The sequence below is a fragment of the Malaya genurostris genome, chromosome 1 (genome assembly GCF_030247185.1).
Source record: "Malaya genurostris strain Urasoe2022 chromosome 1, Malgen_1.1, whole genome shotgun sequence".
NCBI lineage: Eukaryota > Metazoa > Arthropoda > Insecta > Diptera > Culicidae > Malaya > Malaya genurostris.
Window position 1 is genome coordinate 99,155,813 of NC_080570.1, and position 25,380 is coordinate 99,181,192.

Here is a 25,380-nt window from a genome sequence, read left to right on the forward strand (position 1 = left end):
ATGCTCCCTCCTCTTTACGCTCCCGTGCAAAATGTTTTATATTGATAAATACAATGAAACATAGTGTAATGAAATTAATATAACATAAAATGATATAATAGATTACGAAACATGATATAAAATAACAGTTAATGTAGAGTGTCAGTTATGCTCTTCTATCTTCGCAATACTGCAGGAAGTAGAATATTTCTCTTCTAATAATAATAATAATAATATCTACATCTATAAAATAATATATGTTATTATTATTGATGACAAATTAATAATAATAACAATAAATATAATTATGAAAATAACAATAAAAAACAATATAATATAGTACAATGAATTATACAATAAATAATAGAATAAATAAAATGATATGTTGCGAAATGCTATGATATTATGTTACTTGAATTTATATGTCATTTCTCATCCTCTCATTCTGCCATCAACGCATTCCATAGACCATTTGTCACCACAGACACACGTGTAGGCATGAAACAGGAACCAGTGAGAACTAAGCTCACCTTGTGACGACCTTGATATTTAGTTGAAAGTTACTTTAAAAATGATAACTTATAACAGTTAATGTCGCAGTGTAAGTTACGCTCTTCTAATAATAATAATAATAATAATAATAATAATAATAATAATAATAATAATAATAATAATAATAGTAATAGTAATAATAATAATCATAATAATAATAATAATAATTAATATAATAATAATAATAATTAATATAATAATAATAATACATGATGTAATAAACAAAAGAATTATATGTTATAATATACTATGATAAACACTGCATTTTAGGATGGGCTTCAACCTACAAGCCATTTCGCACCCTCTCATTCTGCTACTAACGCAGAAGGCGATAGCACTCAGTCGACGCCGTTCTATTGACCAAATGTCATCATAGACGCTCGGGGAGGCATGAGATAGGGACTTGTGAGGACTTAGTTATCTCACCATTTGACGACCACATAGAGCTAAGATCCATTTGTATACAAAAACCAAGCTTCATCTTATTTACCCCACTAAACTTTACTTTAAAATGTTACAAATGTGCCAAACGTCAAGCAAACATTAGCTGTACTTAAATTTTGTTGTTTGTTAATGGTTGTCGTTGGGAAATAAATATTCTTTATTGTCGTTTATTGTACTGCATAAAATTTCAGTTTACCATGCTCGTCAGATGCTTTTAATAAATAATCATTTAAATGCGTCCGACGATGGCAAAAGCATAGTAATTCGAAACGTTATCACAGAAAACAGACATCCAATTAGAAATTTCACTTTGTGTAAGAAATTTAACGGTTATTTTAAAAAGCGACCACCAAGTAGCAATTCTCCTGTAGAGCCGCTTCGAGTAGACCAGTAATCCCTCATGGGCGCTTTCATACAATAGTAATTGATGCGTGCAAAATCGTGCGCAATGGTGATTTTTAATGAAAATGTTATGTTCTTCCAAAATGCATCTAGTAATATGTTAAGTAACAAAACAAAAATGTATGTGTTTAAAAAAATTATTTTTTACTTTTGTAGCACTGTCATGTAATGCTGATTCATGCAAACAATCTTTATAACACATGGATCAATAAGTCCCGAGACTAACAATGGAAACAACATTTTTTTTGTAAATTTTTTTTTTATTCATCAACATAATCACCTTTTAGGGTGATACAATGGTTCCAACGTTTTTCCAATTTTTCAATACCATGTTTATAAAAAACATTATTTTTCGCTTCAAAATAAGCTTCAGCAGATCAAAGCCCAATTCATTCAATTTCGCCATTGTTTTCATCGACTTGTGGCAGGGTGCATTGTCTTGATGAAAAATGATGGATTTTTTTTTTCTCTACATGTGCGGTCGTTTTTTTTTTGCGATTTCCTCCTTCAAACGCACCAGTAAGTCAATATAATAATCACTGTTGATCGATTTACCTTTTTCGAGGTAGTCAATGAAAATCACGCCATGCGTATCCCAAAAAACTGACGCCATGTCTTTGCCAGCTGACTGCTGCGTTTTCGGACGCTTCGGACGGCTTTCGCCAGCTGTGCGCCACTCAGATGACTGCCGCTTCGACTCTGGAGTGTAGTGATGTATCCATGTTTCGTCCATGGTCACGTAACGACGCAAGAAATTTTTTTTTGTTGCGAGTAAATAGCGATAAACTGCTTTCTGAATCATCGACTCGTTGCTGTTTTTGTTCCATCGAAAGCAATCGCGGCACCCACTTGGAAAAAACCTTTTTCATGCTCAATTTTTCATGAAGGATAGTAAATACACTTCCATATAATATCTGTGTCATCTCAGCAATCTCACGGAGCTTCACTTTACGATCTTTCATTATAATTTTTGTCATTTCACTCACATTTTCCGGTGTAACGGCTTCCACAGGTCTACCCGAGCGTTCCGCGTCCACGTCCACGTTTAAACTCGGTGAACCACTGACAAATCGTTGCTTTTGATGGACAAAAGTCCGGATAACATTTTTCAATCCATTTTTTCGCTTGCACGGTGTTTTTATCCATTAAAAAACAATGTTTTATCAAAACACGAAACTCGGTTTTTTCCATTTTTTAAACAAACTACAAAACGACTTTACTCCAACCTCGATAACTCAGCTGTTTTTGACCCGTTTCAAGCAAAGGTTAGTACTCTAGAAAGACGTGGTTACTGGTTTACTACGAGCGCCATCTCTGCTTTAGTCTCGGGACTTATTGATCCATGTGTTACGTGTTAAAAATTGTTGTTTCAGAAATGTGTTCAATTTGATTTTCTACCTCCTGAACCACATAAAAAAGTGGATTTGTTCTAAGTGAATAATCGTGTATTTGGACTGGCTACGTTCACTTTTATGTCGTTGAATGCTATACCATATCTGTGCCAGTCACAAAAAGTCGCCTTAGAATTGTAGAATTTAATACGAACAGTCTTACGTTTCTAGTTAAACATTGTAACGGCTTAGTCCACATGGGCAACATAATCAAGTTTCATTGCCCTTATCTTACAGAAACATTTACCGCAATATTTACTATGCAATGCAAGTAATGGTTCCTAGCTAAAAAGTCAAGCCATATAAGTATTTCATGACAGCTGTTTCATGCATTCGTACCAAAAAACTTACCATGACCTTTGAAAGCAGTGTAGCTTTAATTTGGATCTAAATTTATGGAAATTGTTCATCGCAGGGAACTTGAAACGAATAACGTTCCTTCAAACGTGAAGAACAATATAAAAATAGCAATGATGATGTCCTCACATGAGCCGGGTCAAATAAGTTCAAAACCAACTAACTAAATAACAACCAACTCTTTGTGCTGCAACTCCGTTATTGATCCAGACCAATTGGGAATAACGCGTTGATTCACATTTTACAAACCTCATTGATCGCTGTATGCTAATCAATACTGGCACCGCCTCATCTGAATGCAAATCTACTTAGGAAGGAAAGGATTGTTAGTTCGATGCATGTTGCAACTTTTTTACAAATTGCTCCGAGTACTTTTTTGTTGATGCTCAAAAAACACCATTATAAGGAAAACGAAGAATTTCATAATGGAATTGAATGTTCATCATTTCCACACAATACTTCAATTCCCCACGACTTACAGTATGTAGAAGTGCCGGAATACAAAAAAAATCGACTTCGAAGATGCCAAGCTTACACTTCAGTATAATATATTAGCAAAATGTTGGTTCGTTTGCCAGCTACAAATTGGAATAGTTTTGAACTTGATTAAACCTAGACTTTTTATATCATGCTCTATTTCGATCCAATCAATTAAACGAAATCTAACAAACGAAGCGAACATACGTTTCTGTTACTTTTGCATATGTAATTAAAGCTAAACAACATGAAACAGCAGCATAAAACAGGTAGTAGGATTATAATTATTATTATTGTTATAATTATTATCATTCAAAATAATTTTCATAATAGTATATATGTTATTATTATTTGATGTTTTCATTGACATCACTGCACCACCGACACGCTATTACTATTGCTGTGAAAATTGCACTTACATCGCGAAGCTTGGCACCGTTTTTTTTTCCAAAATCAAACACCAGCAGCAGACATTCGTAGACAATTACGAAATTATCCGTAGAAAGACAAAAATTATTTTTCTGCGCCTCTCCTCGCTTACTCCCATAGTTGCCGCACATAATAAGCATGAACTAAGCTTCTAAATTAAAAGAAGAATATTGAAAAAAGTGTAAAATGTTGCAGTTTATTAAAGATTAACATGTTTACCGACAACAAACTTTTCAAAGAGTGTCATACAGTATTCGGCTCAGTTTGTCGAGTTATGTACGTAAACTTTTTGTGCACTCCATTTTCTCTAAGTCGGCTGAACCGATTTCAACAAATTCAATTTCAAACTACTCAGTCACTTTCCTCAGATATGATGTGATCTAATTTCACAAAGTAAAGTTAAAATGAAACGGTAAAACCGACTTCCAGTTTCGGATTTACATGGTGAAAAGTGATAAAAATGTTATACCTCAAAGCGGCGAAGCATAGAACGTAAAAAATATTCTAACCTGTGGTCGAAGCTATGTCAATCGGTAATCAACCCATTTCGCCTTTTTTCCAAGTCCAGAAGAACCAGAAATAGTGGTCATATACTGCAAATTTTAACTCACTCACTTTTTTCGAAAATGGCTTGACGGATTTTAACGAACTTAGATTCATGAAATGAAAGGTTTTATAATCCCATAAAAACTCCTGAATTTCATTAGGATCCGACTTCCGGATCCGGAATTACACGGTAAAGATTATTAAGAATTTTCTACCGTCGTTGAAAGCGACGAAGCAAAAACTGTACAAATTTTTCTAAACAGGTCTCAAAATTATTCCTGTTTATGGTCAATTTCAGTAGAAGGCCAAACAAAACGAGTTCAACTATCCTGCTTTTGATTTCAGAAGCACCGGAAATAGCGGAAATGTTTTATTTTGTAAGTTGTACTAGTTGATGTAAAAACAAGCTGTTTTGTTTTTTTAAAGAGGCAAAGAAAATTATTTCAAAAAGTATCAGGTTATTATAGTGATAAGGCAAAGGTATCATTACACAAATAAATGGATTAAAATTGGTTAAAGGGCTCGATTATTTTTTGATATTTTTATAAGCCTTGTTTTATCCTTCGTCAACCACTGCGAAGTGTTCTAAATCTAACCCGAATAGAGATGGGGGGCTAGCCTTTCTTGTACAACTGTTATTTAAGCATTCCTTTGAATAAATTTTTATATTTATAGTTCCTTTTGTCTAAAAAATTTAAGAAATCAGTAATTTACCAAATGAACACATTCTGACAAACTAACTAACCTCAAATTCAATCCGCGACTTTTTAAATATATCAAACAAACCGGAAATAAGTGATCCGAGTAATAGCTAAAAATATATACTAACTCATGAGTAGTAACGAAACTAATGTTTAAAACTAGTAACAAAGAAACAAGAAACATTAAAGTTGGAATAAATAATCACAGCAATTCGAAAATCAGGACCCCTTCGATTAAAGTGAACTCATCATAAAATGATTTAAATGGAGAAAAAAAAGGAATTCGAACTAACTACATGTAAATCAATGTGAATATAAAAATGCACGAATGAAATTCAAAATTTGATTCTAGTTAATTATTAGTGCAAAACTGATATATTGATATTCCAACTGTAATCATGAAAAATCCACTTGAATGTTCGATCAAACTTATTGATTTATAAAAAAATATAATTTTTTTTACTTAAATTCATATTTCATATATGTACATGTACCTCAAAAAAGTTTAGTTGTGTAGTCTTATCTTTGAAATTTAGTATACTTTGAAGTGATTCAAATAGTTGTTTCCAATACGCGGTTTCAGGTTTTAATGTAGGTTCCGAACCAGATTCAAAACTAGTGAAATTCCAACGAAACGTATTTCACAGTTTTCAAGCGAAAATCTGAAAAACACAAATGGTGAAGTTTAGTATTCAAATGCTTTTTAAAATTTCATAGTATTTTAAAATGAACCCAAATCGAAGGGACAAACCATGATAGATTTCATGGTGAAATATCAAGAAGCACTCTTTTGAACAACGCCGGAAAGCGATAACAATTTGGCACTAATGAATATAAGTTAATTTTTCAATGTTTTATAAATGAAATTAACAAAAATCAAATAATTTCTACGACCTAATCAATTTACTTTCAAAATTCCAGGAGGAACCTCACTTCGACGGATGGGGCTTGAAGAAATCAATTTTAAATACACTGTTCCAGGCAGTAAAAGCCATCACCGGTGGTATAACGATCCTGAAGGGGCAGCTCATCAAAGGATCCGGATACGCAGTCAGTGGCTTGGGTAAAGTGGTCGCTGCCGGAGGAGATGCAGTATCGGACGTAGGCAAGAAGATTACATCATCCGCGAGCCTCGCACCATCAGCTCACTCGATTCATCCATTCGCCAAGTTGAGTGGCTCGCTATCATCTGGCTCGGCGGGTTTGGTTTCATCTGCATCCTCTTCGTCTTCTGGTTCTTCATCATCGTCTGGACACCACACAGGACCATCAAGTGAAAGTACGTATCGGAGCGGTTGCCCTATTTGCAATAGTTGCTCCCAACAGTGCATCTGATTTGCTGAAAGGTGTTTGATCAACTGTGGATAAGAAACAAGCATGCTGAATGCTATTGCTTTAGATTTCCGTTTGAAGTAAATATATTTGTGTTTGCTTATTACTGTTTGATTCAACAGCGATGGTTGTTGAAATTTGTTGGAATACACTGTTCAGTTTTCAAAGAGCACGAAAATTCGCTTGGTCCTCGTGTAAGTCGCCAAAGACACACGGAACTTGTCTTGTATTTCAAAATTGTCAACAGTTTTTCGTGTAGTTATTTTTTTTTAAACTTCGGATTGTTTGGATGTTTGACAAATTTGACTTGTAAATGTTCTACCTCTTTCGTAACAGAAACAAACACAATTTTATGGTATTCTTCACAATCAATTTTCGTGAATTTTTGGAACACTGAAAATTGATAGCTTCAATGTCAACAATGACTAGAATTCCAGTTTTGTTATCACATTTGTGAAGTATTCGGCAGCCAAATTGCGGTCACAATTTTTCTTTGGAAGAAATGAAAATTGCAAAAAGATTCTGGATGCTTTCTTGATTTGGAATACCCATCAAGTTTAGGAAGAAATTTTTTGACATTTGAACAAGAAAAAAAACCTTCTGAAAGACAAGCATCCCGATTCTGTATTTCGTTCGAATCGGATTGTTTAGATCGAATACGAAATTTTGCATTCTGTAGCTCGATCGAGTTCGAGTTTTTCATACAAAAGCATCACTCTATCGAATAACAGAAAGCAAATTTTTACGTTCGTTCGAAAAAATCCGATACGATCGAAATACAGAATAGGGATGAAGTTCTTTTTATAATAAAACTCCGCAAAACTATTGAAAAAATTTTACGTAAGAATAATGGAGGTATTATTGGTGCAACAGTATCTGCAAAAGAGTGGTAAGAGAGAATTAAAATAAATTTCTCTTTACTCGAAATTAATTTTATCTCTTTCTCGTCGATTGTTCGGAATTTATCGAGAAGAAAATTTAAAATTTTCATCTCTTCAAGAAATTGCGACAAATTGTTTTCTGTCTCCAACTGTTGATAAATCATATTGATAATATCTCATCATTTCTGACTTAATTATTGTTCATGTATGATTTAATATTGTTATTTTGTATAACAATAAGTCTTAGCATAATAAGAAGTTGATTGATTGAGACAGGTTATTGCAAGAAAGTGGGAGAGGCAAGCAGGAAATAAGTAGAGTTGATTTTTTATTTTTATTACTCGATATATTTAATACACTACCTTAGCTCTAAGATGCCGAGAGCAAGAGTAGAATTTGACTGAAAATGTATTGGCGAATAAAAAATTACTGTAGTTATCTGTTGATATCTGAAAAATAAATTCAAGGCTTTGAGGGCCAAGTGTCACAAATCATTCGAATCCATACATCACAATCGTAACCTGTGTGTTCATGTGACGAAAATGTGCTTTAAATTTTCTCTGAAATGGCTTTGAGTTTACCACTATTTCCAGTACTTTCAGAACCGGGAGCAGTATACCATAAATGATTTGTTTTGGCCTTCAACTAACAAAACCTTCAAAGACAAAACGATTCGACGTTTGTAGAAGTTTTAAAACGATTTGTGATCCATCAATGACTCTTTCTCCAATATATCTAGTACCATTGCTGTTAATGGTCTTATGTCTTTCGTGCATAGTGCTATAATTATAAAATTATTTTTAAGAGATTAGCCATGTTTCGAAAGTCACTGAGGAAACACCGATAAATTTTATATCAAAATTTGAAGAAATTTTAAATGAGTCTTCGGCAATGTTTCATAAATTCAAATCTGATAACTTTGTTGAATATTTAAGTTGCTTATCTGGAATAGTTTATAGTTCAATTATCGATTTTCACATTTATGGCATGACGTTTTTGTAGGACTAAGTAAGTCTAAAAAAACTTTCTTCGATTAATTTTCCATATCAGAAAATAATTTTCTAATATTGTACTTATTATAACTTTTCAAATCATTGGTATTTCTTTGACAAAACTTTATCCTAATGTTTTTTTTGCATTTCTTTTGGCTTCAATTTCCACAGGTTTCACCAGCTACGAATCTCACGGTAGCTACGGACACGACTCCCACAATTCTCCTTCAGCGGCTGCTTATCTACCACCAAAAGCGACCAGTTATTACAAAACACCATTGACATCGTATGGAACCGAGATCGAATCCGTCGGTAAGAGCTCTTGTCTGAATGCAGGTTTACCAGCTTCGATAATAGCAAGCAGGTAGCCCAGAAAAGAATCTTGGGCTTATAAAACATTTGATTGTGACCGATTTTTTTAGACTAACAAAATCCTTCGTCGAATCCTCTCTAGTCAGCTCATCATCCCATTTATCAGCAGTAATAACTGAATGTCCAGATACCCACGAAAAGAAAGTGAAATTCGAGCCAATAAATCGCTCTTTGACTTTTTTTCGGCATGCAATCAGTCATGAAATAGTCATTCAAACTAAGTGCTTTCAAATTCATTTCCTTGTCGAAACGCCAATTGTACACCATAACAAATCGCAAATGTTTCTGCTTGGAACACAGTACACTATTCAAAACCAACAGATATCGCACATTGCATGTTTCGAAAGGTAAACTGCATGCTAGAGATAGGACTCTTGGGACTACCAACATGTGCAACTAGTTGCATTGGCTACAGAGTTACTGTTCCGAAGACGTTAACCGGATATGTATATAATATTACTTCATGTGTTTTGTAGTTTTCGTGAACACTCATGTCATCATCATTAGATCCGTCGTTTGGTAATTAATACATTACCAAACGACGGCAACTGTGTGCTGCACTCATATGCCAAAATCTATCGGATAATACTTCCATGAATGCAATAATTGTTCAGGGTTTGAGGGCCCTTGATTTGTTGGTGTAAATTTTTACCATTCGTGGTGTCTGGATCCGAGAATCGTATTTACATGATGCCAACAGGCAAAGCAAAGTCTTGGCATTACATTCCTTTTGTGGAATTTGGCCTTTCTGTTTCAACAGACTTCGCAACCGATTCATAGTGTACAGAATCATTGCATGGCTAGTACTATGAATCCTGCTGACACTAAGAATCCTTCCAGAACAACAGGACTTTCATTGTAAAATATTATCCATCAATTCAATATGGTACTTCTTTTAATTTTCACATTTTTCGTTATGCCCTAAAGGGAGATTTATTCACGATTGCACTGAACGAAACCCTAGAAAATATAGTCAATTTTTTTATTTTATGGTACGAAAACAGACAAAGTTAGGAAAATAAATCCGAAATGAAATCTTCCAGACATTTTTTCTCATTAAACTTTGAGAGTAAGAAAACAAGTGTTCGAATAAGAAATTTTCGAAATTACAAATATATTGCGCATTTCCCAATGCAGGTTTTAAAAGGTCTTCCCGTTAACCCGATTTCGTCCGAAATTTAACTCTGATATGTGAAATGGTATATTAAATTGACCAGGAGGCTTGTCTCAAGTGCGTGAACCTCTGATGATATGAGAATTCAAAGATCACGCACTATATCGTTCATCATCTTACAAAATAAAAAAGAATCCGTATTTATTGGTTCAGCAGTTTCTCTTTAATCGTGGAAATGGGAGGTATCGAAAAAACAAAACACTTTGAAACTTTGTTGTTATATTCTTAAATGACATATCTATCGAAAACGAGTTTTCTTGAAGGTCCCTTCCTTAACTCGTAACTCTGAAATCGGTATCAAATGAAATTTAAATTCGAAAGTAATTGATAAGACGAAATAACCTTTTGGTTTGTTAGCCAAGTTTGAGAAATCGATACAAGTTTTTAGCCGATATTTTCGGGAATTATAAAACCAAGCATCGATGAACCCTGAGTTAAGACTTTAAGGGCCAATATACAAAGATGACAGGGAAATGTGGGCTATGTAAGCGATTTTTATAGTTTTATGCACATTTTATTAATACAAACGAAAACAAGTTTGTTGAAGCCCCGGTGAAAGACCATTGAAGGTTAAAGCCGGATATTAATAAACATTTTTATTATTAGTCAAGGTTATGGGCTTGAGGCTTGCGATGAACACTCTACAAAATGAACAGCTAAAGTGAAATCAGAAAATCAATGGAAATATTTCAGAAAATGTATTTTCGTGTACTTGAACGGCTCGGTTTTCAAATAAAAAATGTTCTTTGAAAAAAAAAACAGATTACCAAAAAACACGATTTTTGAGCTGCTCAAAATTAAAAAAAAAACCAAGCAAACGAAAAACTGCAAGTAATGAATCCAGCGTGCTAAGAACTGTTGTCATTTGAAATCTAGCTCTCCAATAAGGGTCACATTTCTCACAATTATTTTCAAAAGTTTGTACTTTCAGAATATACAATAAAAACGTTTCGATAGTTCATCCTCAACTTTGTATTTAACCCATCAATTGATCATCAATCTGAATTGGAACCCATCATTCGATAGAATTTGGTGCAGACTTTTTAATTGTTAGATTTTTTGCGCCATATTTTAACGAAACATACTACATCCACTCACTCAAAAACATGAATTTCTAGAATAGAAAGCCTGATGGGGAGAATATTGAGTTCTGGGAAATCGATGCAATAAATTACTTCAAACGAGTATCATACTAAAAATTTATAATTTCGTCAAATTGCATATTTTTCTACATTCTCTTCGTTGGAAGGATAGTAACACTATTTTTTTTTTGCTAACCGTGAAATGAATGGTGTCGAAGAATAAATCTTACAAAATTGAACAATATATACAATGTCATCGCTAAGGCTCTAAAAAGTAATACCTCTGAAAATATATAATTCGACGATTGTACATACAATACTGCTGTTATTACAGCAGCGCCAGAACTCAGAGCGAATATATTTATTTTCGTTTTACCGAGTCACTGAAGCAGAGACAGTAGATCTCTCTCTAATTTTTGGATTGAGTATATGAGATACTACTGACACTAAGAATCCTCTGCCAGATCGGGGCTCGAACATACGCCAACTGGATTGTAAGACCATCACCCTATGCAATGAACCGCTACTCCGAGTCATCAATCAAACATTATTTACATTATACTACCAGTAAATAAATAAACGCAATGAAGCATGTGTCAGTAGAAAGCGTGCTAGATTTTCTGAACATAAAAGTTTGCTTATGGAAAAACTTACAAAAAACAACACGACGTAATCGTTTAGTCGAATTTGTCATACATCCGTGCAAAATAAATGGTTTGTCATTCTGAGAACATGTACAAAGTTTCATCCTGATCGGAGTATGTAACAAGTGTACTGGATGTGGGGTTATATCCCACTATTTTTTTAATCAGGTTGGCATATGGTGATTATGAAAAACAGTCCACAAGTGTCACAGGAAAGGAGTGGTGTTAGTGGGACGAGAAAATTGTCAGGATTTATCTTGGTAGATAAGTGATCTATTTATTACTTATATTAACATCTATTTATTACTTACATTAACAACATCGAGAATATGTTGCCTTTTTATCGCGTTTTGTATGATTATGTGTTTCCTATTAATATACCAATTTTCTTCCAAAACTCGTAAAACTCCGGACAGCCGGCTGCCGGAGGTTCGCTATTAATTCATATATTAAATTCTTTGTGTTCTGTTTTTTTTTGCAATAGAGAGCCATAATACTGACAACGCCTTACGCGATACGAATATACGCGATTTAAAAAAATATACCAAATGGATACTCCTCGCAGTCTAAATTATATTTACATACGTCGTAGTTATTAGGCACGGTCGCATAAAAATATCTGCACGGGTATAAACTTCACGCGTGCGTCTTAAACTTGTCGTTTAATCCGAAGAAAAATTATCAAACGTTCCCGAACGAATAATCGACGGAGTTTAGACTTGCCAAATTTTTAATAAGGAGAAATAAAAGAAGATTTTGAATAAGAAAAAATATCTCTGAGGAACGATCTCACCAGTATCCTGCTTCTCTTATTCACATTGCTGAAAACAACACTCACTGATGGGTTTATTGCAGACCAATTTAAAATTTTCAGCCTGAATCACACGATTGATCCCACATTCCCACAATCCATCTAAATCTGATAACACCGACAAATATATGCAGATGGCGCTTCGGTCGGTTGACGTTATTTAATGTTAGCCGGTAGATTCGCAGTTTCCGTCGCTTGAAAATTTTTAGTTTCGCGAATCAGCAATATTTAATAAATAACACTTTTCACTAATCAACACACACCTGTCACAGCTGCACTAAAATTCAAAATAACTGTTTCGATCAACCACTTCAATATAAATTGTTTGATACACATTGTAATTAGACTTTACCAACACTTAATCACCGCATCGTACTCCCAGTGATGCTAAGTCTCAATCACTATTTCTCAAAGCCCCAGAGTTATAATAATACAGGGTGATTTTTTAAGAGCTTGAGAACTTTTTTAAACAATAAAACGCATAAAATTTGCAAAATCTCATCAGTTCTTTATTTTAAACGTTAGATTGGTACATGACATTTACTTTTTGAAGATAATTTCATTTAAATGTGGACCGCGGCTGCGTCTTAGGTGGTCCATTCGGAAAATCCGCTTTTTTATCGACAAATTTTGTTCAGCGATGAGGCTCATTTCTGGTTGAATGGCTACGTAAATAAGCAAAATTGCCGCATTTGGAGTGAAGAGCAACCAGAAGCCGTTCAAGAACTGCCCATGCATCCCGAAAAATGCACTGTTTGGTGTGGTTTGTACGCTGGTGGAATCATTGGACCGTATTTTTTCAAAGATGCTGTTGGACGCAACGTTACAGTGAATGGCGATCGCTATCGTTCGATGCTAACAAACTTTTTGTTGCCAAAAATGGAAGAACTGAACTTGGTTGACATGTGGTTTCAACAAGATGGCGCTACATGCCACACAGCTCGCGATTCTATGGCCATTTTGAGGGAAAACTTCGGAGAACAATTCATCTCAAGAAATGGACCGGTAAGTTGGCCACCAAGATCATGCGATTTGACGCCTTTAGACTATTTTTTGTGGGGCTACGTCAAGTCTAAAGTCTACAGAAATAAGCCAGTAACTATTCCAGCTTTGGAAGACAACATTTCCGAAGAAATTCGGGCTATTCCGGCCGAAATGCTCGAAAAAGTTGCCCAAAATTGGACTTTCCGAATGGACCACCTAAGACGCAGCCGCGGTCAACATTTAAATGAAATTATCTTCAAAAAGTAAATGTCATGTACCAATCTAACGTTTAAAATAAAGAACCGATGAGATTTTGCAAATTTTATGCGTTTTATTGTTTAAAAAAGTTCTCAAGCTCTTAAAAAATCACCCTTTATAATATCACTACATGATAGATGCAACATTTTATATAGAAACAAATTATTTATTAATCATTCATCATATTCTGACTATTTCTCGTTTCTTGCAAAGAACGCAATCCTTACAATCGATTTATTTATTTTCTGGTCCAGGACTTCATTGTTCGGCTTCAAGCTCATGAAGCGGAAAGAATAATTATTGCTATTTATGTCTAGTTCAGTTCTTGTTACCTCATTATCGATAACAGTCTCTGTCAAATTAAACAACCCTCCCAATAAAATAATAATAACCTTCGAATACACATCGAATGTTGCATTCTTGAAAATATGCAGCATTTCTTTTTTTTAAGCTAAGCATGTGAAAGCATTATCAAAGGTTCCTACTACGAACACATTTCTACACTTGCACATTATTCGTGCAATTATTATGCATACCGGTTTCAGCATAGAAAATCAAGCTACCTTTATCATTGGCACTGAATTAATTGCATGTTGCGCCGTGGCAGTGAAATCATGCATCCTGCCAAGGTTAATGTGTAAAGTGTATGATATATTTGCGGATAAGAAAATAGTGGATAATCCTGTGATATTCAAGCTGTTTCATGAGCAACAAAAAATTTTAAATGCAAATTTAATCCAGTAAAATAATTCCTTTTCACTGAAAATCGATGCTGTCGATTACAAGCGATAGAGTCTGAACATAAAAGTAATGAAATCAATTTCGAATTGGTAAATCGACCGGAAGTCATAATTTTTATTGCCAGATAAATTCAATTTGAATGCAGTTTTCATTGGTAGCGCACCGACCACAACATCTGTTATCTAGCGCTAGTGGCATCGGTAGCTTGACCACCGTATCATGCCTATGCTGGCATTACCATCGGGTCCAAGTGTGCAATTACCCCTTGCAAAGGCTATCGGTCATTAGCCGTGTGGTCACCGGTTAATCACAATTTCGCCAACGTTCCGACTGAACGGAGGATCGATTGCAGAAAAAGCTGTTTCACACATCTGCTTCTAGCATTCATTCAGCGAAGTCCAACTAAACGGTTTACGAAGACCGATAATTACTGTCATCGTTCGTACGTATCTCCACTGTTTCGATTCATTCATAAAAATATATACTTACATCATGTATTGTAGAACATTAATAAAAACTTTTATCAATGCGTTGAAAAAAAAACCACTTTGAATTTTGTGTTAACAGGAGCAAAACTGTTGGTGATAGCTATTGAAAGTAATGATTTGTTTTACATTGTTGATGATTACCTTCTCAGCAAAATTATAGATTACCCCTTGTAGTTGAAATTAGTAGTTTACTTACCCGACTATGAAATGCATTGCTGTAGTATGAATCGACTAATATTTATCTACATTATCGTTATTATCTCTTTAGCATACCCGACGGCGTCGCATTACTTACATAAAACGGGAAAGCCTAGTGTTGTTGAGGCCTCGGACGTATTAAGGGAAATTTTGAAACAAAAAGTACCGACCGCGATGGGTCACAGCTACAACAATTATGAGTCAACAGGACCGATGAAATACGAGAAGAAGGTCGTTTCCCAACATGTCATTCCAAATGATCCCTATCCCCCACCGTTCCGACCACTGAAGAACAGCAATTACCTGTCGCAACTATACGGTTTACCCCATGGTCATATCGATTCCGTTACCCACTCCCAGTCGATTACGACTTCCTTCGGTACATCACAGAATTCACCATACATAGATGAAACTGAGTCCCTATATCCACCTTCCTTTGACATCTACCGATCCATGAGCGTGAAGAATGCCGGTAAGAAAGAAAACACCATTTCTGAATCCTTTTCCAGTCAAACCGATCCTCGTTCGAAATCGGCTCACAGTAGCTCAATTATCCACCCAAGCACTAACTCTGTATCCCTGTACCTATCTCCACCGAAATCGTCCGCACTGACAGCTGATAAAGAAGACTCCCTAGTTCACCAACAACAACTACGCGATCTCAGCCAAAAGCTGGGCCCTGGTATCGAAGTACAAAAATCATTGGCTTACGAACTCACGGATAATGTTCGATCTACAAACAACGCACCCACAGAACAAGACTTGAAACGACGGTTGAATGACAAACGCGAGATTGGTGAACCGAACAGTAGTAGCTCTGTAAGTCAAGAATCGACGAAGCAACGACAATAAAGACTAGAAGACTTCCGGAGAGCCGACGGACTAGTACCATACATAGGCAATCGACTTTGTCTATAAGAATCATACGAAACGCGTATAAACTGAACAAAGGTAAATTTTAGTGTGACAATAGAACCATTGTGTACGCTTCTTGTTAACAGCCTGACGCTATATTGTAGTTATTTGTGTGAGTGTACTTTGATGTTTTTTGAAGATCGATAAAGCAGATATCGCATCCTATTTTATGTAAATTAGCTTGAAACTATTTTCAGATGAATACCTACTATGTGAAGGTGCTCGCAAAGACAAAACAAAATTGTAGGCGAATGGCCACAAGGTTAAACGCTTTGTAATCTGAACAAAAATAATAATAATTATAAACTGAAGTCTATATTCGAATCAAAAACAAAAGTTCCGTAGTTCAAGAGACCAAACACAAATGGAACTAGAAAGTTTGAACATCAACGCTTCGATAGAAAGCAATGAACTAGAAAAGCGCACAGAGGAAATGAAAATCGTTGTGTTCTTCTTAAACTTCAGACTGACTAAATATTACCACGTACCTAACGTAAAACAAACGGATGACAATTACAACATATTAGAGTTAAGGGATTATTATTAAAAACAATACATCCGGACGAGTTCAAATGAAATGAATGTGACAAGATAAGACTTATCATCGAAAATGATAACTAACATGGTGACAGATGAAATTAAAAATAATTACTTAAGAAACTGGCAGCTTAAATAATTCCCTTATATTCAAAATTTTGGTTACTTGGGTTGTTTTATTCAATTCTGTAAAAGATTAATTTACTGTGTATCAGCAATAAATTGCAATGCTTAGTATGAATGAACAAAACTTGAAGTCAACCAGTGTTGTATCAGGAGAAAGTATATATGTACAAATGAACAAGAAAAACTAAAAGCTACAAAACATTTTGATGAACTATTGTTAATTTATTTGCTTGCTAATTTATTGTCTGAATAACACTTGTACAAAACTTGTATAGGTGAAAAAAAAATCACCACATTTCCTGATCCTAAATGTTTTTCTTGTTACAAAATTAATATCATAAATCTCATTCAACAGATATTCGACTCATATCTATATCAGAAGAATGGAATTATCAAGTGAATTTCATATTTTTTTCATTTTCCAAACCTTGTAGTGAATGTAAGGTTTAAATTGAGTGTATTATATCAGTATTTGAAGTAGCGTTCTGAGAGATGGGTAACATGTACTAACAACTTGCCTAACATGTATATATCAGGGTCATATAGGCAATGGGTCACTATCGAGTTTCACAAAAGGATAGTCGCTGAACGAAGCAGCACCTAAAAAAAGGCTCTATGCAAAATTTGAACACAATCGAACATGAGTAAGTAGTTCCGCACGATGGTTATATTTAGACGATTTTCGATCTTGAAAAGTGATTTGACGTTAAATTTACAACATCGAAATTTTTCTTGGATGCAAAATGTCTTAGAAACTCTTGAATCGTTGAGATCCCCAAACAATGTATTTTTTTAATCCGTAGTTCCCAGTGATCCCAAAAAAACGAACTTGTCAAACTTGTCGATATTATCGTAGTTTATCATCGATATGAAAGACGTAGTGTTTCGTCTTTATAGCTTCTTCTTCTTCTTCTCATGTACTGTTTTCGATGATTTTATAGTCAGCCCGACAAGCCTAGCTTTAGCATTCTTTCCGATGTATGTTTCCACCATCGGCTCAAAGTTACATGTCACAATATTACAGTCTGTACAAACTTTCGGAAAATAGTACCACTTATGTCTATCCTCATTTTCGTATCATTTCTTTTAAAACAATATTAAACAAGAGTAATTAGAGTCTGTCACCCTTTCCGAGCCTCGAATAGGGTCGATAGCATCCCAGATACTCGGCCGTACAACATCACTTCGACGGCGGAACAGATGGAACACGGATGTGGAGTGAGAAAGTTTGTTGAAGGGAAGAGAGATAACCGCATTCCCAATAGGGCTTCCGCCGCACTTGACTTTATCTTTATTTGCTTCGACCAATCGCGGTAGTTTACCTGGAAAACCGTTTTCGTGCATAATCCAGCCATAGCTGATCTAGGTAGAATTATGAATACGAGGGTACGTAATTTGGATTTTGGAGAGTACCTTGTAAGCGGTTATTGCGCGATAGTGGCAGTAGTACAACTTATCACCATATTTGTAGATAGTGATAAGTAATAAGTACCATATTTGTAGATACTCCTGCGGCAATATTTTTTTTCTCCTATAATCTATAAATCATCACGTGCAGCGTTCTAGCCGGCGCCTCCCCTCCAAGTTTGAGCAGATCTCCTGGCAATTTACCATTGCCAGTGACGTTGTTGCTTCTCAGCTTTAATATATCAGGTGTTGGGATGAACGTGTTTTCCAAAGAAACGAAATTATATTTTCTCCATTGTTCCTAATATTCCAGTAGTAGCGCCACTGTTTTTAATTCCCATAGACAAACAGATATACTGGCATACATATGAACTGCGGGTCAATTTTTTAAAGAGCAGCTCGACGAACACTTGCCGATGTCACCGCGATCATCACTTTGTTAGTCATGGAAAAATTTTTGTTTTGCTGTTGATTAATACCGCAAATTTATTTTGTAATAGACAAGAAAACTCTGTTTCAGAACGAAGTGATTTCTTTTCTAAGATAATAATAACAGTCGAGAAAATGCAAGAATTCAATATTCCTACCATTGATGGATGAAGAACATCCGCCGACGACAATATCAACGTTCCCGTGATTCTGCTGTAAAATAGATAATAGAGATCGCACAAAAACAAAATTTTACATAAATCTGCTTAATTAATAAATAAATATATTGCAAGTTTTTTAAATAATCATATGTTATCTACAAAGTGAATAAACATATTTCACATACTTGATATCCGATAATATCATGTGCGATATCACTTGATATCCCATACAAGTTGAAGTCAACGCGTATCACCATTTTGGCATGATATCCGAGATATCATGTACGATATCATGTCGAGTTGTCAAAAATCACAACTAGCAACACGGATAATGGCTTTGAACGCACTCATTTATGAACGTCACTTCGAGAGTGACAATAAACAATCATTATAATTTCAAATTTTTCAACGAATACTGGCGTTCGAAGACCATTAAATGCAAGACTTCAATTATTGATTGAATTGTAATAAAGAAAAGCAATATTTTTGATATGACTCCCAATGGAAATATACAATATAACAACTTGATTATCAAACGATATAATTTCGATCATATTTGAACAGTTCCATGTGATATGCATATCATTTCGGTATATCAAGTGACATAAGCGCTAATGTGAACATGGTATAAGTTGAAAAAGCACTGAAGTAATACCAATTCTCAATCCTGATCAGGAAGGTTCCATTAATCGACCAATTTGACTCACAATAAAATACATTATGCCCCTAAATAATGATGCAATTTTAAATTTTTTTGCATAATAAACTAATTGCAATTGGAAATCCTCATATTTTACCCTTCCAATGCTACATTTTGTTTTAATTATCGTTATAAATAAAAAAAAATCTGAGCATACTACTGAATCGAGAGTGGGTATTTATGTCCATAGAGTGACTGTCATGAAAAAAACCCTTCTTACTCCAGCTAGTGGTGTGATAATGCCTTTGTCTTCTTCCATAACAGTCTCATAAAAATATATTTCATACTTTTATTAAATAATTTCGGATGCTAATTTTGACACCAATTGATTCATATTGATTCGAGTAGTTCACACAAGCATGCTTTAGTGTTTATGTCACTCAGTCAGCATCATTTTTCTAAACTAGTACCCCCCCGTACATGAAATTTTCGAAATCGAAAAAAAAATTTTGATGCCAAAAGTCTTAGAATTGCATAAAACGTCGAGATTTAGTGTCATCTAGAAAAAATATTTTTTTGAAAAAATGGACATTTTGGGACTTGGAAGTCTCAGAAAGTCAATTTTTTCGACAAAAAAATTTTTTTTTGATAATTTTCAATTTCGGAAATTTCATGTACTTTCCCCTATGGTGCTATTTCCAAGATCGAAAATTGTCAACCTTTAACCGCTGGGCAGCACTCCTTACCCATGTCCGATTTAGCTCAAATTTTGCATGAGGTCTTTTTTCGAGGTGCTTAAGCTTTTGAACAGTAGTGCTTTACGAAATTAGAGGTGATCACAATGGCACCCTTATATACATTAGAGCGGTAAAAAAACAACGCGTTTTGTCGGTTACGTCACTTATACAATCATATCTCCGGAACCAAAAGTCACAGCCATTTGATCTTTGACCTTGATTAATGGCCCGACAGTAGCTTTCAAACGAGCCCAAGTTTGTTAAAATCGGTTCAGCCATCCCTGAGAAAATATCTTCGAAAAGTGCACCCACACAGACATTTTCCTATGGGTCTCCGAGGCTCCGTTCAAAAGTCGGTTTTTCCAGCAATTCTAACACCTTTCTATAGAGAAAGGCAAAAACTAATATATCAAAGTTATGGCTTTATTTCTTGACTTTTTTAAACCATGCATCGAGACATTAGCACGGCTAAGAGTTAGTTTCTAAATAGCAACTGACTATTAACCGTTTTATACGGATGAAATGTTTATATGGTCGATGCAAAATTTTACATCGAAAAGCTGTAATATTTTCAGTTTACTCATATTTTGCAACAAACGACAACGGCTAAACTTGCGTAGCAGACAGATTCTGGTGAAAAGATAGTGTTGATGATAAAACTTTTGTTTTAAAAAGTCTTGAATGCTTAAAAAGCTTTATACTACCTTGCCCTACTAAAGCAGTTTAGATATCATTTCAAGTATTTTACTTCTTTTCAACTTATTAGTATAAATTACTTTATGAATGCAAAAATATATTCGTTCAGTTATTCGGTTGAGTTTCTTTAAGAGTTTGGCATTCAATATTTAATGTTAAATTGTCGGATTTTTTGTATCCAATTTCAATAATCAAAATAATTGAGAATTACTTAGCTGTTCATTCTTTTTAAGTTAGCCACTAGTACTCTAAATGTGAAGCGTAGCTTCAATCGCAAACAATTTTTTATTCTTGATCTCCCAAATCCACCCGCTAGTTGTGAGGAATCATTATTCTAACACAAATTCACAAACAAATAACTAACAAGCTTAATTACTTACAGTGATTACCTGGAAAATGAATGTTCTCTCCTTATTTAGTAACACAAAATGAATTTTCGTTTTTGTACATATGCCCAAAGCTTTATTTCTTGACTATTAATAGAATCCAATTAATAATGATATCATCTAATTGAATGCGTTTACATCCTCTTATTTGAAAACTATACTTCCCTACAGCCCACATCGAAAATATATTCAACACAATGTAGAACCTGTTATGAGAATCCTGATATGCAATACTAATTTTGTTCAATGGATCAATCTTCATTACTTTATATATACCTATACATCAGCATTAAGACTTAATCAGTATATTTGAAAATTATCTATGTCATCGTCGTAAACTACACGTTCATGAGAATAGTTTCATTTCGAACATTACGAATTACTGAATGCTTTTTTTGTAATTTTGTATCTATACTCTGTGGAATAATTTCTAACCAGGTGCTTCGTAAGATATACTAGGGTTGTAAAAATTGTTATTCTTGAACATTTGTTCTATTTCGAACATCGCAAATACTCATGTTTCACAAAGTCCATTTCATATATTGTAAGTATTAGTATGATTTGTAACCGAATTAGTTATCTAATATCATCATGTAGTAAATTCATACGCAAAATCTTCGAAATTATTCAGATTTCAACTAACTTAATTACTTCTCTATACTTTTTTAGATGTTCTTCATTACACAAAAACACGTAAATCTCTACCGACACCATAACAATCCGAACTCGTAAAGTTCGAACAATACCACTTAGGCACAGTTTTCCATCTCACGCTACGCCTTTTTACCGCAAATTCTCACTCGGTCGTTTCGCAAATTTTATTTCAGATAATGATGACTACGCCAAAATCATTGTAGGTTAAACCATTCAACATTCCACTGCATCGCAACATCACGCAGAAAGGACGAACGACTGTTAGTAAGAAATATGCCATCACAAAAATTACAATACTCAAATATTTGAAAATCACACCATGATTGATTTTCCTTCCGCCGTACACATTTGGGCCCGAGCTGAAAATACATACATAAAATAAGCTGTTACTACCAAACTGGTTGCCGCATGTCGAGTCACTGGCAGTTCGCTTTGCAGCTGTGAACACACGGTTTTCTTGATCGACTTTGGAAATATTTACATACTGCTCTGATTTTCACCATTTCGTCTCGACCAAACAACACCGAGTCGCAGTGCCACTAACCAACAATAGATGCATACTTACTTAACCAGAAAGCAGGAAAAAATGAAAAAACACGATTGATTGAGACACGAAAAAACGCTTTCCTCACCCACGCAGGACCCACCTGATTCTGACGGAACGCAACCAGCTATGAGCTTGCAGGAAACCAATTCTAGTGATATAACGATGTCTGCCTTACTCATCTTCATCTTCAATGTAATAGTGAATGGAATTCGCACTGTGTATAAGTAGTTATTTAAATGTACGTTTATGTTACAATTGACCAGTTAGAGTTACCATCAAATGGTTATTAGGTGCTACTGTTACAGACAGCCGAATCCAGTGAAAATCCTCCCCTCTGAATATTTATTGTTTTTATTGCGTTAAAGTAGGAAAAAATAAAATGATTTTTTTAAAAACATTTTTTTGATCCTTTCATCACATTCACCAAAAAGTATTTCGATTTTATCACTCCAAATAAAGGTTAGTATTTCATATTATTCATGTTGTTTTTGCGCCTTTGATACGACTTACTTTTTCTTTGTTTGCTATTTCCGCATTTTATCAATAATTCTTTTTCTCTTATAAATTAAGGAAATGTCTTAGTGTTCTGGTTCTATGAAAGAAGATTTTAATGTCTATTTTTTAATTTTATTTTCTTTTTCCGAATTGAACTGACTCTACATTCTTCAGCTTCCCATGAATGCATGAACAAAAATTAAGTAGCTAAAATAATATTACCAGGTAATAGGTTCTAGTAATTATTTAGGAGAATTACTTAGGATGCAGAATTTTAAAATCTGGTCTCCTCAAACTTCCAATTTGCCATTGTTCAGAATTTGCCAAAAATGGCTCAAATAGCACGTCCCACTAGTTAAATATTGCTCTAAATAATTTTGATATAAAACATGTCATTGAATTAAATATTAGGTTATATTACTATGTCAGATCAGTTGCTCAAACATGCGAGATACGCTTATCTATAATAATAGGTGGAATAAACTTCATACCATTGATTCAATTTAATTCAAAAACCTTCTCTCACTACAAAACCCTCAGACATCTGAACAACCAAAATATAACTTCTATTTACAAAATGATTTTGTTCAACATGAATAATACAAAAGTTACTTATAAAATTCAAAAGCGTTCATATAATTGAAGATGCAAAAGAATTTTAACTGAAGCTTAAGCAATCACCACCTATTTACTTTTTTCATCACTGTTCAAAACCAGTTGAAATTGCACAAAAAAAACCCAGATGACCAAACAATGGATTAAAAAAGTGTACCTTATGATAAAAAAAGAATCGGAATTTTCATTTTAAAATTCCCGCGCTTGTCCAGTCGGTAAACTTTTATTCTCTCAACGTTGGCAACACTTTTATACATATTCTGTCAAATTTTGACGCATATCGTACGATTAGTTTTTGTTTGGCGTCTATACAAAGAAGTTGAAAAATTTTCGTGTGGCGATTTTTATAATGGATGAAAATTTAGAACAACGTGCGTGCATCAAATTTTGTGTTGCAAATAGATTTAAGTGTTCCAAAACGTTGAAAATGTTAGAAAAGGCCTTTGGTGAATCGTGTCTAGGAAAAACACAGGCATACGAGTGGTATAAACGCTTCAAAGGTGGTCGTACAAGCTTGGATCATGATGAGATCCCTGGCCGCCCAACAACATCTGTTACAGAAGAAAACATTGAATCGGCGAAGCAAATCGTGTTGCAAAATCGGTCTGTACCGATTAGAGAGATTGCTGTGTTGTTGGGCATCTCTTATGGATTAGCCGAACACATTTTAACTGATGTTTTAGGTTTGAAATGCTTCGCTTCTCGGCTGGTGCCAAAAAAGCTGAATTTCATTCAAAAACAGCGTCGTGTTGATGTGGCCAAAGAGATGATTTCCAACACAGATAGTGACCCCACATTCATCGAATGCATCGTAACTGGTGATAAGGTGTGAATCTATGAATATGACGTCGAAACCGCACAACAATCGACCGAATGGCGCTTCGAAGGCGAGCCGTTGTTCTAAATTTTCATCCATTATAAAAATCACCACACGAAAATTTTTCAACTTCTTTGTATAGACGCCAAACAAAAACTAATCGTACGTTATGCGTCAAAATTTGACAGATATGTATAAAAGTGTTGCCAACGTTGAGAGAATAAAAGTTTACCGATTAGACAAGCGCGGGAATTTTAAAATGAAAATTCCGATTCTTTTTTTATCATAAGATACATCTGCTGGTAATCCGTAAATTTATTGCTTAAGAACTGCATCGACCTATTCTGCACTCCACAAGTATCACGGATGAAGGATAGTTGTTGGCAGATACAAATATTTTGTAAATTTGCTTGATTTTTAGAGTGAATGAATGCACAGTGACTGCGAAATTACTTCATAGTTATTTTTCTTTGAATCTAATTTAGAATCAACTTAAAGTGTTGATTGACCATTACAGTTTTATTAATTGAAAAATCATTTCATACAAAATTATTGCAACATCGATGATGTCTATCAATCTTAATTCAAATTAAAGCGATGATAATCTCATTTTACCATGATCTACGTTTTGAGTGAATTTCACTATTTTTCTGTATTTGTATACAGTATTCAACTATATTTGAAATGTTCCATTTTTTAACTACATTTACGAGTTAATGATTTATGCTTTTACCTATATCGAATAATAGAGAACAAACGGTGAAATTGATAGTTTTTCCCCTCATTAATCCCATCTCCACTAATCCTAACTAGTTGTGGGTAAATGACATTATCATCTCTTGAGGCCCTGTCTTTCGTGTATTTTGCTTTCGTGTAAAAACAGTAAAGTATAGCACATTTCACGTGGTAGTAAATTAGTTTAAAAATTTTAGTAACTTAGTTAAGAATATATGAAGGATTACGGAGACGAACCACGGAGATAA

General features: G+C 34.4%; 1 protein-coding gene across 3 annotated transcripts in view; it reads left to right on the top strand.

Annotated features, from left to right (window-relative positions):
• Window positions 1–22,833, top strand: part of LOC131425205 (serine-rich adhesin for platelets) — a 97,282-nt gene extending 74,449 nt beyond the window's left edge. For all 3 annotated transcript variants that reach the window (XM_058586882.1, XM_058586883.1, XM_058586884.1), the window contains 4 exons: window positions 6,200–6,557; window positions 8,655–8,795; window positions 15,306–16,186; window positions 22,097–22,833. In XM_058586882.1, the coding sequence (XP_058442865.1) occupies window positions 6,200–6,557; window positions 8,655–8,795; window positions 15,306–16,087 (1,281 nt within the window). In that variant the 3' untranslated portion in view covers window positions 16,088–16,186; window positions 22,097–22,833. The remainder of the gene's footprint in view (window positions 1–6,199; window positions 6,558–8,654; window positions 8,796–15,305; window positions 16,187–22,096) is intronic.
• The last annotated feature ends 2,547 nt before the right edge of the window (window positions 22,834–25,380 follow it).